The sequence below is a fragment of the Vigna unguiculata genome, chromosome 5 (genome assembly GCF_004118075.2).
Source record: "Vigna unguiculata cultivar IT97K-499-35 chromosome 5, ASM411807v1, whole genome shotgun sequence".
Classification (NCBI taxonomy): Eukaryota; Viridiplantae; Streptophyta; class Magnoliopsida; order Fabales; family Fabaceae; genus Vigna; species Vigna unguiculata.
Window position 1 is genome coordinate 46414879 of NC_040283.1, and position 14839 is coordinate 46429717.

The following is a 14839-nucleotide window of genomic DNA, read 5'->3' on the forward strand; positions in this document are numbered from 1 at the left end:
TATCTAGAAGGGTCCAGTTATATTCTTCTCTTTGTGCTTATGGGGATTTGAGCTTATCATAAAGTTATTTTTTTATTAAAGCAAACTATACTTTAAATATTTGAATTCATGTTCATGTATAATTTAAGTAAATAACACAGACTTTTAACAATTTTTATAATTTAGTTCAACTTTAGATCTAATGCATGACTATCTTTTTAAATAATTAGTAACTTTTTAATCAAATTTCCAAATTATTATTTTTAATTCAATCCTTAATCTTTAATACCTTTTATAGTTCAGTTCTTAGAGTATTGATTATTTTTCTAACAATTTCAAACTGTCATAAACTAACTTCGAGGATTCAATTATGAAATTGTAAAAATTTAAGAACTACATTATTGTTATTATTATTATTTTTATTTTGGAGACCTTATGAAAAGTTTTAAAAAGATGCGTAAATCAACTATATTAAAGCAAAATTTTATGTACATGTAAATAGAAAATGACACATATATAATTCACTGGAATTCAGTAAATTTTCGTTTAGAAATTACTCGTGTGTTACTTTTTCTGTCTCTTTTAAATATTTGTAAATATATACATCTCACTAATATTAATCAGGAGAATTTTAATTTAAAAAACACAATAGATATTAGGATTGGGTAATTAATGTTACATTCAAATTCTATAAACCTAATATTTTAAACTTTTGTATTATCATTTATATTAAAATTGTTACTGATTATGTTATTCTTACTGGATCTGTGATGAGATTTTGTCTGTCTCTTTTTCTCCCTTCGCATTCCAATGCATTCTTTACCATTTCCTGAAAAACGTTTTACTTTTCTACCTAATTTAGTTTTAAATCTTTAATTAACAAACATCTTTACAGATAACTCTTTAGCAATTCCTATAATTTTTACCAATTTTTTAAGTAACAAGAAGTTTGTAATTTATTGCATCACACTTTCTGAGTTATTAAAAAAAAATCATAAAATTTGTGAATTTTGCTTTTTATCAACATTGTTTTACTAATAATCTACAATTTTAAATAAATTTTAATCATCAAGAACTATAATAAATGAGATATTTGTGTGTATATATATACATATTAACGCTTCTTATTTACCAGTCATAAAATGCTTATTCACTAAACATTTTCACGTGAAATGCTAATCAGTTACTTCAAACACGCTTTCAAGAAACAAAATATAAAAGAAAAAATTGTTTATTGTAATAAATGTTTTAAAAAAAATTAATACTTTTTATTTTGCAATTAGAAATATCCAATGTGATATGTCATATATATATATATATAATATTTATTTAATTTAGAAATTAAAAAAAATTATAATAGATGATAACTTTTATTCCTAAGAAAATACATTAAATAGTCATCCAATTTGATGAAAAAAAAAATGTGAAGCATGAGCATTTTGGAAATGAAACATATTTTTATAATATTCTAGCAAATATAAACATATATATATTTTCAGGGTGGAAAGGAAAAAAGATGACACATGAATCAAAGACACTTATTTAATATGTTTAATTTAAGAGCTTGGACATTGTGATTCCTGTTTTCTAAAATAAAAGGAACAGAATATTCAATTATCTTTTGTATAAAAGTGTGATAGTTACTTTAACAAGTTAAAATTTGACATAGATTTGATGTAATTAAGAATGGATAAAGAATAAAGAAAAGAATGGTAAGAAAATGTGAGTGTGATTTGTATCCAGAAAAATGGTAGCACTGGAAAGAAGGCAATGGGGACAAGTTGAAGAATATAATTGCCGGCCACTTTGTGTACGCATTTCATTTCATTTTGATCGATGGCCACCAAAAGCATCTGCACAAAAAGTATGTTTCTTTTTTTTCATCCTGTTCAGGGATTCCATGTAAAAATAATTGCCTCATCTTAGATCTTTTCTGGATCGGATGCCCTAAATTATTATATCTGCACCTTCTCATAATTCATATTATTTAATTTACTCCTCTGGTTTTTGTTTTCTGCTGTGTGTAAACTGGGTGTTACTTGTTTGCTGCATACATATATATAAATACATACTTATTTTTCAATGATCTAGGTTAAAGGAACACGAGTGTTTCACGAATGTAATGTGCGTGGCAAAAACATGAACCATAAACTAAAGGCAACCTTGTTTCCATGTCTTTGTTTGGCTATTATTGTTGCATACTCATTCTGTTTGACCATTTCATGTCCTTCCAGGTTTTGTTATTCTGATCTGCATATAAACATGTGTACTGTCAAAGTAACAAAGTTTTTTTCTTCAGTTTTTATGTCTGAGATGTTGGATACTGCATTAAAATCCCAATTAGAATTCCGAAAAACAAGTTATCAGATGTTACTCAATTACTAAAAACATAATCCTAATGATTATAAACAGGCCGGTTAAATAGTTTCAGAGTTTTGTCGTGTACATTGATGACAGCAAGATTATGTTTTTGTAAGAGATACATAGAGTATCAGTTTTTTCCACAAATTCTGTTTGTGTTAGTTAGAAGTGGATCCAAATTGTTACGCAGTGTTTTTGAAGTTTGAAGAGAAAACACAATGAATTATGGATTGAGGGTTGAGGGTGATATTAATTACAAGTGGGGCTAGCCCTTTGAAGAGTTCCATTTGTAGTAAAAGAAAAGCGAAGAACAAGTTTCTTAGTTGCTGTGAAACAGACAGCACGGAGTTCTTATAATTTGTTGCTTGTGGGAGAAAAAAGTAGGAGCTTGGCAAGCTTATGATGGAAGAAAGAGGTAGTTAAAACAAGATTCCTAATTAATTGCTGCACATGCAACATTTAATACTACTGGGCTCTTTGCTTTATTTGTTGAGCCATCAAAGGACTCTTGCTGTCAGAGTATTTTGTTTTTTTTCCTCATTCACAGAGATATCAAAACAAGTACATGAAAGAATGGCATGTAATTTTTTGTCCTCTATTGATCTCAGATTGGTTTTGGTAAGGGTCATTTTCAGTCAAATGCTAGTTTCCTCCTCTTTTTCTTGCTTTTCCCCCTCTCGAGAGGGTGGGGAATTTTCCTCATACAAGGAAAGAAATCAAGATGCATTGTCCCTTCAGATACAACGAGAATCTAAATAAAGAAAAGTTGCATAGGCCTCACCTAAAGTTATCTTCAAATCTCTTTTGCCACCATGCTATGGTAAATAAATAACCACACACACTATCACAAAAACTACAATTTTCTTGCATAAACTGTTTGCTATGTATGTGTATTATCAGAAAAACTAAACTGATATTATATGATATGATATTCAACTCATAACTCTAACTGTGATTAAAATGAAGACAGAAGATGCTTGAATTTGAATTTTGATGAGTCAATCAATAATTGAAAGTGAAGGGCCACATTAGTATTGATGAGTATGGCCAGTGCAAATAATGGGAAAAAAAGAAAGAAAAAGAGAACAGAGGTTATATTCTTCATAAAGCAAGGAAACAAGACTAGAAATGCCCTACAGAAAAAGGGATATCCAAGAAAATAGGCCTCCTACAAGGACCCACTGCCCCCACTTCGTCTTCCTTCTATTCATGGCAATCCCCCATGAAAGGAAGCTTGCACATTTACTCCAAATTGAAGAAAGCGTCACACACTTTTTCTTTCCCTCACTTGAGAATCCCATCAAATGACATTCAAATTTTTTTTACAACTTTTGGTAGCATCCTGATTTCTTGCCTTTGTTAGCGCATATTCTCACGTGGAAACCCTATAACTATAACAAACAACAGCCTCGTCTTGTGCACGTACACCATGCAATGTACACAAGTCAAACTAATACTCTCTGAATTCACCTTTGAACCGTTCCATTGTTTGGTCTCTTTGCCACTCAAAATGTTTCATTAACGTTGTTTGTGTCTGTTTTACCATTCTTTTTTAGCAGTTAAATTATGCAGAGATGCTTCAATTGTGACGGTAATAACTGTGGTCCTTGCATGATTGACTGGAACTGGACCATACTGCATGTTGCATCATTACATATTATGAATTGGACCACGTGATTTAACTAGCTATTATATTATTCTTGTTGCTTAAGTGGAGATAAGCTTTGTCAAATAAAGCTTACTTACACTTCTCTAATCTTGAATTGATGCTTTTTGCATCCTTCCCATCGTATTGACAGTTACTGCTCTGCTGTTTTGGGTCGACCATGGAGTTTACTGGTGCAGAAAAAAACAAACATGATTTTTATTTTGGTCCACAACTAATAAAAGAACTATTTATGATAGATTCAGTTGAAGATATTAAATAACAAAGTGAAATGATTAAGTGGTTTATTGAAAATTTATTACATAGTTTAAGACTACACCTTCAAAATGGTCCCACCTCTCAAATGAATCTTTATGTGACATTTACATTTTCAAATTTATAAAAAAACAGTAGTACTTTATTGAATTTCATGTGTAGATTAGTACAGATTATAATAACTTTAACTTTTGATTAATCTTTATGTGACATTTAATTTTTTTTTTATTTGTAAAAAGTTTAATGATACCTAATTGGATATCATATAAAATTGATTAGATGTCACTGTATCAGACTACCAATGAATGACACTGTCAAATGTTAATTTGTAGTAATGCAGAATAGGACACACTGACCAGCAGCACAGTATTATTGCAAGACTGCTACTCAAGATAGCAAATGTGTTTAAATTGGCTTATTTTGAAAAAACAAAAATATTAAGTTTAGATTTAATTAGTTAATAGTTTTTTTTTTCCCATTGAAGCCCAGCAACGAAAACATGTAGTATGTTAAGATGGGTATTGATCCCAATTGAAGCCCAGCAACCAAGCCTGCAACTGACAATATTACAGGCTGTAACATATTATTGTTCTTATTTATTATTTGGGGCAAAAACATTCAAATTCATGAAGGAGGGAAGTTGTTAATTCCATAGTATATAGATAAAGGAGCACTGGTCTAAGACTTCACTAAATTGTGGGAAGCTAAAATACTGCATTGATAGTTTCAAAAAGGTGAATAATACTGTCTTCATATTAAGCTACAGAGTTATATAATTCACACAGAGAAGCCACTTATGCTTATATTAGTATGTAAACACCATACAGATTAAAATAGTGTACTAGTTTGTTGCTATTTCATTCTTCACACAAAAAACAAAACCACCTATGTTATCTACACGGTCAATTAGCCCTTTATCCTAACTTGCACGCATGTTCATGTTCATCTCGATCAGTCAAAGTGGCAATGGACAACAAGCTGTTGCCACTGTTACAGAAACTCATATCCGAATTTGTCGTTTTTGATAACTTGCTCTCAGAGGTGTTGCACAAGAATCCTTCCATACGTTAACTGAAGGGTCAGAATTAGAACTGCTTCTAAAATCTCCATTCATCAAACCTGTGGTTGTGCTGTGAGACACACACTCCTCCATCGCTAGACTCTTTGAATTCTGGGAAGAACTCCTGCTAGTTTTCAGTTTAGCCTTGGTTGATTCAGTCAAATTCATGTAGCTTGGTTGATGAACCTCTCTTTCCTCTGCTGCTTCCATTAGAACAGTATTGGTGGACGGAAAAGATGGAGATCCAGCTGTATAAGAAGTTGACACAGGACTATCATCACACATGTATTCAGAGCTTATTGCCGAAGATGAAGGAGTGGATTGGCTAGTTATTAGAGGTTTAACTGCTGAAATCCTGGATGTCACACCATTCTTTCTTATTTGAAAAGCAGGAACAATGTCTTCACTCTTCCTGTAATTTGGACTCTCCCAAGGCTTGGCCTCCATCCAGCGTTCTAACAAGCTACATCCTAAGCTCTTGTTGCTTAGGTTGTGCTGCTTCAGAGGAGTCAATAACTTATTGGCATTTGGACTGGCAACCAGTCTTGACTGCTACATGCAAGCAAAATTAAATTTGAACCACATGAATTTCTTGAGTTGTTAGCTACTAAAATCTTACCAAAGCAACAAGCTTATTTCAAAGCAAATCTTCCCAACTTCATTACCTGTGTGGACAGAGAGTATGCCATCGCTCTATCCCTCTTGATAGCTCCTTCTTGTCTCATTCTTAGCTTTGCTTTAACTTCATCCATGGTTCCAGGAATGTCACACCATCCATGCTGATAACAATAACAGAAACAACGCTACATGTTAGCATCTCCTAATATATTAACTCAAAATCATGATTAGAGAATGTTACATAATTATGAAGCAAATCATTAACCTCAATTTGCTTAAAAGGATCAGCTAGGTTGCGATACTCATCAAGTAATTTCTGCACGGCTTTCCCTTCAGGAGAATTCCTCACATTCCTTGCCCTCACATGTGCCTGAACTCTAACAAGAGCCTGCATACACCTCAGAGTGACGGCTGCTTGCTTTCTGACTAACCTGCCTCGAAAAATAGCTTGCAGCCTTACCACTGCCTTCAGGGCCCTCAAAGCTCGTTTAGCCTGCAAAACGTGTCAACAGAGTAAAGGTCGACATGAAAAATAAAATAAAACAAAGGTAAGAAGAGAATGACTCAAGCACAATAGACACATTCATAATTTCCAACTCATTAGAGACACTAAAAAAGCTGACCAGGAATGTTAAAATTCCTTTTCACTTGGGTTGAGCTTAGAATCGCTCTGAACTTATTTGAAATCATAAAAACACATGCATTCCTTTTCTTATTTATTTCGATCTATTGGTGGATCTTGCACGTGCAAGATCCGGAGGTTCCAATTCCCAAGTTCTAAATCTTAATTCTTCTTTATCCTAAATTGGAGATTCAAAATTCAGGGTCACATCTATCATAAACCAGGGTCTAATTCAAGATATGTTAGAAATCATGAACTCAGAACATAACTAACAAGCTTAGATTGTAGGTTAATGCATCCATGAGGGTGAAAGTTACCAAGAAGGCTCGAAACACAGCCTGAATGCGGATGGCAGCCCATTCCTGCTTGATGAGCTTGAAATCTTTGGGAACCATCACAGCCACTGCATAAGTAAAGGAAGAATCAGGTACAGCAGTTTCACCACCTTTCTTGACGGTGGACCCTTCTGAAGAAGCTCTCCATAGCTTCCATTTCTTCTTGCTCTTGTTTTCACCACCCTTCTCCTGATTATTACACATTACATTACATTACATTACCCATACTCAGTGAACAACAGCAAAAACACCAAACTGAAACACATACAAAAATAGTAGGTTACTCCACTTACTTGATCAGTTGTTGAAGTTGAGGTCTTTCGAAAAGGAATGAGTGACTTGAACCACTTTCCCGAAGCACCCATTGGAGAAAAGTAACCGTTTTTGCCGAAGGGTATGAGAAGTTTAGTTTCTGCTGCGGAGCACTGCGAAAGAGAGAATTTTGGGGTTTTAGCTGTGTGTAAGAGAGAGTGTTGTTGGGTTAATTAAGGCAAGGTTGAGAGAGAAGAAAGTTTTGAAATTTGAATGTGTGTTGGTGGAAGAAAAAGATCATGAAATCAAATCATAACGGTAACTAGAGCCTCCTACTTAAAAATCAAAACTCACCTTTTTCTTCATTTCCCACGCACGCTCCGATTTGACACTTGTCACTAGCTATCCGCGGATTCTTGACATAACCGCACACCTACCCAGCCCATTAGAATAAGGCCCAATATAACAAGGCCCACACTCTTTTTTCTTAACAGATTTCTTGAATAACTAGTTCTAGGAATGGTCCAATTAGTTCGGTTTTTTTAATGACATACGTGTATAATCAATTATTTTTCATTGTTGATTATCTTAAAATAATTTTTAATTACTTATAATAAGAAACTAAAACTATTTGTGTGAAAAAGAAGATAAAATATTCAACAATTTACAAGGTAAATTTCTTAAAAAAAATCATGAACTCAAGATCAATGTGTATAAAAAGATATGACACCAAATATTTATTATTCTCACTTCTTAATTTTCTAATTGGCACCAAATAATTTGAGAAACTATATCAAACAACACTTTCCCTTTTATAACTGTCAAGTCAAATATTGAAAGATATGACAGAAAAAAAACCCTCTCAAATCATAATAATAACACTCAAATAAAAAATAGTGTTACAATGAATCGATCTAAGAGTTAGCATTTATAAGTTGAAACACTTGTACTAGTTGAAAATATATTTTGGTTATTAAGAAAACTTAATTTTTGTATTTGTAAAATAAAGAGTGAAATGGAAGGATAAAATAGTAGATATAAAGTATGTGTAAAATTTTTAGATAAAAAAATTGACTTAACTTTAATATAAATTGAATTGTTTCATAAAATAATTATTCTAGTTTAAAAAGTAAAAGAAATATTATCTTATACACATCTATTAAAGTTATATATCAAATTATTATATGTGAGTTACAATTAATTTTATTAATATGGTTCAAAAAATTAAAAAAATCACAAAGTGACACGTGACCTTCACTGTTCATTGTCATTAATGATTTTAATGGTGTTAGCAAAAAAGAACCTAATTGAATAAAATTGACAAAAATTGAGACTTATTTGAACACAAAACTAAAATTAGGACTTATTTGACAAAACTTGATGAAAATTGAAAAAAAAAAAGTATTTTAACCTATTTTTTAATATTAAGAAAACAAGATTTAAGGCTAACTATAATTTTATTTTATCTTTAATGGGCATGGATTTTTCAGAAAACTCTTCATAACCAAGAAACTCGATATTGAATAACACGAAATCTCAGTACCTTATTAAAATAGATTTTAAAGCATTAGAATAACATCTTAAAAAAATGAATATTTTAAACCTGGTACTGTATGCTGACTTTGTAATCCTCATCATAATTGATTGTTTAAATTAAGTGAATATTTTATTTAAATGAACTGAATTTATTGTTTTCTTAATATTTAAAAAAAATCAAATACAATTTAAAAATTCGGAGAATATACAAAATTCAATGTAATTCAGGTAAAAATAAAGTTTTTTTCTTAAAAAAACAAATAAAACTACCTCAAATCATTAATAGATTTAAATATTTTTATTTAATATTTATTAAATTACTTTTATTTATATAATAATCAAAACTTTTGCACTTTTTAATTAAAATTTAACTTTTATCTCAACCGAACATTGTGATAGAGATTTATCTTATTTTACTTTGTTTTCATAAAAATATAAAATTTAATTAAAAATACTTAAATTTATTATATTTAAAAATTAATTAATTAATAAATTAATTATGTTATTTTAATTCTATTTTTATATAACGTATTAAACAAAAGTTAAAAAATAAATAAAATTAAAAAAATATATCAAAATAATAAGGTATTAAAAATAAAATAAAAAAACTAAAAAAAATAGAAGCAAAATTAAATTATATATATATATATATATATATATATTCTTTTTAATTTTTTTTATATTTTCTATATAACCTTTTAAAATAAATTAAAAAATAAAAAACTAATAAAAGAACAAAGTATTAAAAAATTAACTAAAAAATTTATATATATATATATATATATATTTCTTTTTCTTTTTCAAAATTCCATAACTATCTAAATCAGATTTTGAGATCTCATAAGTTCTTTAACTGGATTCCAAAGTTTGGTAAGTTTTTTAATTGAATTTCACAATTGAGAAGTTTCTTCTTAATCACATCTTGAAATTAAGTAAATTACTAAATCAGATTTTGAGATCTGATGAGTTCTTAAATTTGGTTCTACCTTAATCGGATTTCGAAGTATTGTGATATACTTGCTGTAGTTTTCAAAATATGGTCACTTCGGAGTGTATCAGTAATATAATAATGTTGCAAAGAAACTTTATAACATAATCATCTGTTTGTTTTAATCTTCAAGATTAAACTAAAGTTAAATGGAGAAGAACAAGAACTGTAATATACGGAGAAAGTTCTTTCAAAACACTTGTAAGACATTGTTGAGTCACCTTGCTTGCAATTTTGAAGTTCTTATTGCAGATTAGCGATACAAAACTTGTCAACATGAGAAAATAGTTCCAAAAAAATCATGACAAATGTTGGAAGCAGTATCCATCCACATAATCTTGTTGCATTATTTCCAAATTTTGTACAGAGGATCAATAGAAGCTGGACAAGGAAGAGTGTTAAGAACACATTTCTCTTTGTTCTTTGTTTTGAGAGCCATGATCATTTCGTGTTTTCATTGCTGATAAGAACACATTTCTCCTCACAAACTACTCTGACATAATAACGTAAAGAAGATAGAAAACAGAATGAAGCTAATACTCTAACAATGATCGAATCCACATCAAGAGATGATAAAAAAATAGCTGTATTTGCAAATGTGATCTGACTTACACAAGAATGGACTATTAACCTAACCCTTACTACTAACGGATAAACGGGTAGGGCAAAAAATAATTCAACAGAAACTAACTCACCCAAATGAAAACAAAAAAGGTGTTGGGTTAGCTCCTTTGTGACCTTTATATATAATATTGTAATATGTACTAATGTTCCAAATTTTAATACAAAAACTAAACAAGTGTCCACCATGCATGCATGCACTTCAACAATGTCCATGTAGCATTGGGCTAGGAAGTCCCATGTTCACAAGCTTAGGTGACATATGTTTAGTTCTTGGTCTTGGAGAAGGAATTGGTGCTTTTCCTGCAAATGTTCCCTGGTTCACTCTGGGTGAAAGATTGAGCTGTTCAAGTGCTTGAACTTGGAATTTTGTTGGATATTCTCTCACACAACCAATCCTAGGACCTACTCCAGTACTCCATTTGCTTGACATTGGCTTGTTCTCAGCTACTGAACCTTCTTCTTCCACTTTTTCTTTACCTTTATTATTATTAGCAGTGGAAGAGTCACTGCCACTCACATTGCCTTCCATGTACTCAAACCCCAGCTTCTCATCATTGCCAGCTTCACAAGGTGGAAGAACATCTTCATCCACTGCATCTTTCTGCACCAGACAACCACCATCAAATTATTACAAAATGCTTCGCCAAATTCATGCTTCTATTATAGGGGTAACATGCTTTTATAGTGTTTAATTCACCTTTACATTTGTCATATCCACTTTGTGTTCCTCCAAGAAGCTGATGAATTCCATGAAATTTTTCTCTGTTGGACGGTAGTGACCACTGTATGGCCATATAGCCTGCGTAAGATGTAAGATGAAGATCAATTTAGAACTAACATGATTGTAAAAACTGAAAATAAGATTAAAGTTTTGAACTTTTGATTTTGGCATTCGTATATAACTGTAAGATTAAAACTTTTAGTTATATCACATTCTTAAAATAAGAACCATTCTTCAATTTCTTTCTGTGAAATAAAACAGATTTTTGCAGCATACTTGAAGAATTCCATGGTCAACAACCAATCTTCCAGATGCAATGGTTGCACCACCAGCCAGAAAACTGGAGTGCTGAAAATGGCCTTTGTTCTTCTGCCCAACATACAAAATTCTAGATAAGCTAAGAACAAAGATCCACTTGGATTCCTCGGTAGTGTGTACAAGGTTCTTGCTCTCTCTATAAACAAGCCTCCCATTCTCTACAATCACTTCATATGCTTCCCTTTCTTTCTGCATAATTCAAGGAACAACGTTGAAACCTTTAATACAAAGTCATCATAGGTGAATTCAGCAATTCACCAGTATCAATGTCACGTAACAAGATGCCATTGTTGCATTATTATAGAATTAGTACAAGTGTTATCATACGTGAAATTGTGTATGGTATTTAGTGAAACAACTTACAGGTCCAAGGTACTTTATGCACTGGTTCTGCAAGTTCTCTCTAGGACATGCTTTTAGATCCACTTTTTTGCCATCTCCAACATCCAACCTTCGTTCACCAAGATACAGTTAAGAAATCAGAAAAAGAAAAGGATTCAATTTTTTTCAGACTAAGGCATTTAGCATTCCACTGTTAACAATTTACCAGTAGAAAAAAGGCTGATCGCTCTGGCTACGAAACCAGACTTCATAGTAAAAGTGAAGGTTGTGACCATATCGATGACGGGGATCAATCTGAAAAATATATGAAATCATAGCCTTGATTAATTGGCTTCTTTGGATTCTAAGAGGATAATGACAAAACAAAGGAAAAACTGTTATATTTAGAAAAAATGAATTTATGTTTTAGTCAAGATGTAGACGGATGAGCTTACAGCTTCAAGCCAGTATCTTAGTGCTAATTTCTGTGCCTTATCATCTTTGGACAAACCTTTTCCCACCTAACAACAGAACAAAGAAAAAAGTATAGTGGTTGTCATTAAATTCAACAAGATCCTAAAGGAAATTTTTTTAAAAGAGATGGTAAACTTTGAATACGTCTCTCTGGTCCTGGTCAAATTATGTTAAGTACATCACAATGAAAATGGTTCAAAGAAGACTAATATGGGCCCAAATATCGAAGCAAAGTACATAGAAAGATATTCCTTAGTCAAAAGATTAAAGTTTATGGCTTCTAAAATTAAAAAATACCTTAGCAGCCATCATCCTAGCCTTTGCCCATTTTGAAATAGCTGTTTCTGATTTATCAGAGTCAAAATGGGATATAGAACACCTGTTAGCATTAATCACCGAATCCTTCCACCTGAACCAGAGAAAAAAAAAACTTAGAACAGTAGTTTTTAAAGTTCACTGTTCTTTTTAAAAATGTACTCATCTTAATCTCTATTTTTAACTAAAACAGTTCTTTAATCCTTAGAAGAGGCTAAAACTGCATAGTTTTTGCAAGAAGTGGTATTTTGTAGCATTAAATGCAAATATTAGCTCAAAATGAGAAGAATATAATAGAGTTGGATATTGAGCAAACCACAGCTCCTCGCAAACAACTGCACAATCAGCCAGAATTCTTCTGATCCTGTAACTCTTGTAGACTTTCTGAACCTTAATTGCTGCTAGTTCAAGCTGATCATAGGACTTTGGAGAAAACATTTGTTCTGGTTTTTGTTTGCTGAACAAATATCTGAACGAGAATGCGGTTTGGAGCTTCAGATTTCCAACCTTCCTTCTCTTCAAACTCGTAGATTTTTCAGCAGTTGCATCAGCTATCTGATCAGGCTTAAAGAAATCATTCAAGTTTATCTCGTTCTTGAAGCTCACTGTGACTTCTCCTTCCTTGTTTACCGCAAATATTCCCATTCCTATGCAAAAATCTGCAACACTGTGCTTTACATTTTCCAGTATATTCATGTTAATTATTAGCAGTGACACACTCAATGCAACAACTTGTTCAAGATACTTATACGTGAATATTGATAATGCATGGGATAGCTATATAAGTACACATAGCAAAATCATATACATAAACAGAAGAACGAGAAATGACTCACCTGGTATTAAAAAGTGAGGTTGTTTATAGTTTCATGTATGCAGCAGAGTGTAGCCTTTGAAATGGCGTTTCACAGAGTCTTATATACTGCACAAGTTTGGAAGATTCATTCATTAGACAGATTCAATTTCGCAAAGTATGTCATAGACAAATGTGGACAATTGAAAATTCGGTTCTGTTTGAATAGAAAATTAAGAGAAAACATTATGTATAACTTTATGGTCCCATAAAATTGAGTTAGTTTGAATAGTAAATAAAAAATAGAAAAAAAAAAAAGATGTTGCGACTTGCTGAACCCACGAGGTGTTTGAATGGGTTCATTCAATATTCATACAATATACTGTATACGTATACGATAATGAAGAATAGTAGAATAATAGGTGTCTTACATGTGTATATTTATACCATATATGTAACCAAAAAAAGTATACCGTACCGTACATGGTTTTGTACGTCTTGGAAGCAGAAGTGAAAAAGGAAAAGTTTGGCTTCACGCGGAGAATTGAAAGAAAGAGAATGAGTCAAGGCTATAAATTTTGGCTTATATTTCAAAAACAAAAACCGGTCCAAATTAACATCTTGATTTACGAAATTCAAGTTTGAGTCTAAGTTCCACGTTAACTAGAAATGAGAAAGTGGAGCATCATATAAGGATCAAGACCCATAAACCCATTGTCTTAAGATTTTGGGTTGAGAGTGACGTCTATGCCTTATGTAGTTAAACTCAGGTTTCATCGGTCAAATGAAACCCTTTCTCCACATACAGTAGTATTAGAACTGATAATTAAAATCAGCTCGATCTCTCCGATGAAATCCCTTTTCTTAAAAAAAACCTAACACAATGTATGTGTCATTTGTGCATGCTTTTAATAAATACATATTTATATATAGATAGAAGGCTAAAAGGAAATGCAAAATGTTCTTCAATCCATTATTACAAGTTCCAAGGATTCTCTTTTGTTAATAATGGTTAATACCATTACTAATACATGGGATTTTTGTTTAGAAACAATTTTTTTTTTCTTTCCATATCAACAAAATCCTTGTATAAATTAAGAATAGATAATGTTCTAACATAGCTACCTAAAAGCTAGTAGAAGAAGGTAGAAGGTACCTCGATTATGTTTATGGCGAGAAGAAGTACAGTGACAGCACAGAGGATACACCGGTAACTGTTTCTATGAATGTCACCAAATGGAACACTCTGGCTGTGGCTCATGGTGTTCCCATGTAGTTACATTTATAGCAGCAGAAACAGATTGGTTTATCATGGTTCCAATTTTTAATTTGATGTAATTAAGGTTATTAAATTGTTCCATCTATTTCATGTGGTTTAAGAGAAGGACAAGTTGACCAATTGGTGTTTGTGTCTGAGACTCAGATGAAAAAAAATGGCTCTTCCTTCTTAAAAGTGGTCGCAGTGACATCAATGACCCTCTGCGTAATGGAATATCTGTGATTAACAACAACACGCAATGCACAAATCATAGGTGCATTGCGGTGACAATTGATGTCACAAGTTTAGAAAAATGGATTAGCGTGTTGCATTCAGATATGCT

The 14839-nt window shown here is 31.8% G+C and overlaps 2 protein-coding genes across 3 annotated transcripts; both read right to left on the reverse strand.

Moving 5' to 3' along the window:
- Nucleotides 1-4996: 4996 nt before the first annotated feature.
- Nucleotides 4997-7440, reverse strand: LOC114183819 (protein IQ-DOMAIN 1-like). 2 transcript variants are annotated; one of them, XM_028070970.1, is made up of 5 exons: nt 7190-7440; nt 6879-7085; nt 6205-6432; nt 5987-6100; nt 4997-5870 (listed from the first exon to the last, which is right to left on the reverse strand). In XM_028070970.1, exons 1-5 carry the CDS (start codon nt 7259-7261, stop codon nt 5262-5264), a joined length of 1230 nt encoding a protein of 409 aa, XP_027926771.1. In that variant the 5' UTR covers nt 7262-7440; the 3' UTR covers nt 4997-5261. The 2 variants fall into 2 exon arrangements, with proteins under 2 accessions (XP_027926771.1, XP_027926770.1); XM_028070969.1 differs by having other exon boundaries at nt 4997-5873.
- Nucleotides 7441-10485: 3045 nt separating this feature from the next.
- Nucleotides 10486-13090, reverse strand: LOC114182945 (IQ domain-containing protein IQM4-like). Its single transcript, XM_028069758.1, has 8 exons — nt 12762-13090; nt 12428-12539; nt 12112-12177; nt 11883-11971; nt 11699-11786; nt 11294-11524; nt 10994-11095; nt 10486-10897 (listed from the first exon to the last, which is right to left on the reverse strand). Exons 1-8 carry the CDS (start codon nt 13088-13090, stop codon nt 10496-10498), a joined length of 1419 nt encoding a protein of 472 aa, XP_027925559.1. The 3' UTR covers nt 10486-10495.
- Between the last annotated feature and the right edge of the window lie 1749 nt (nt 13091-14839).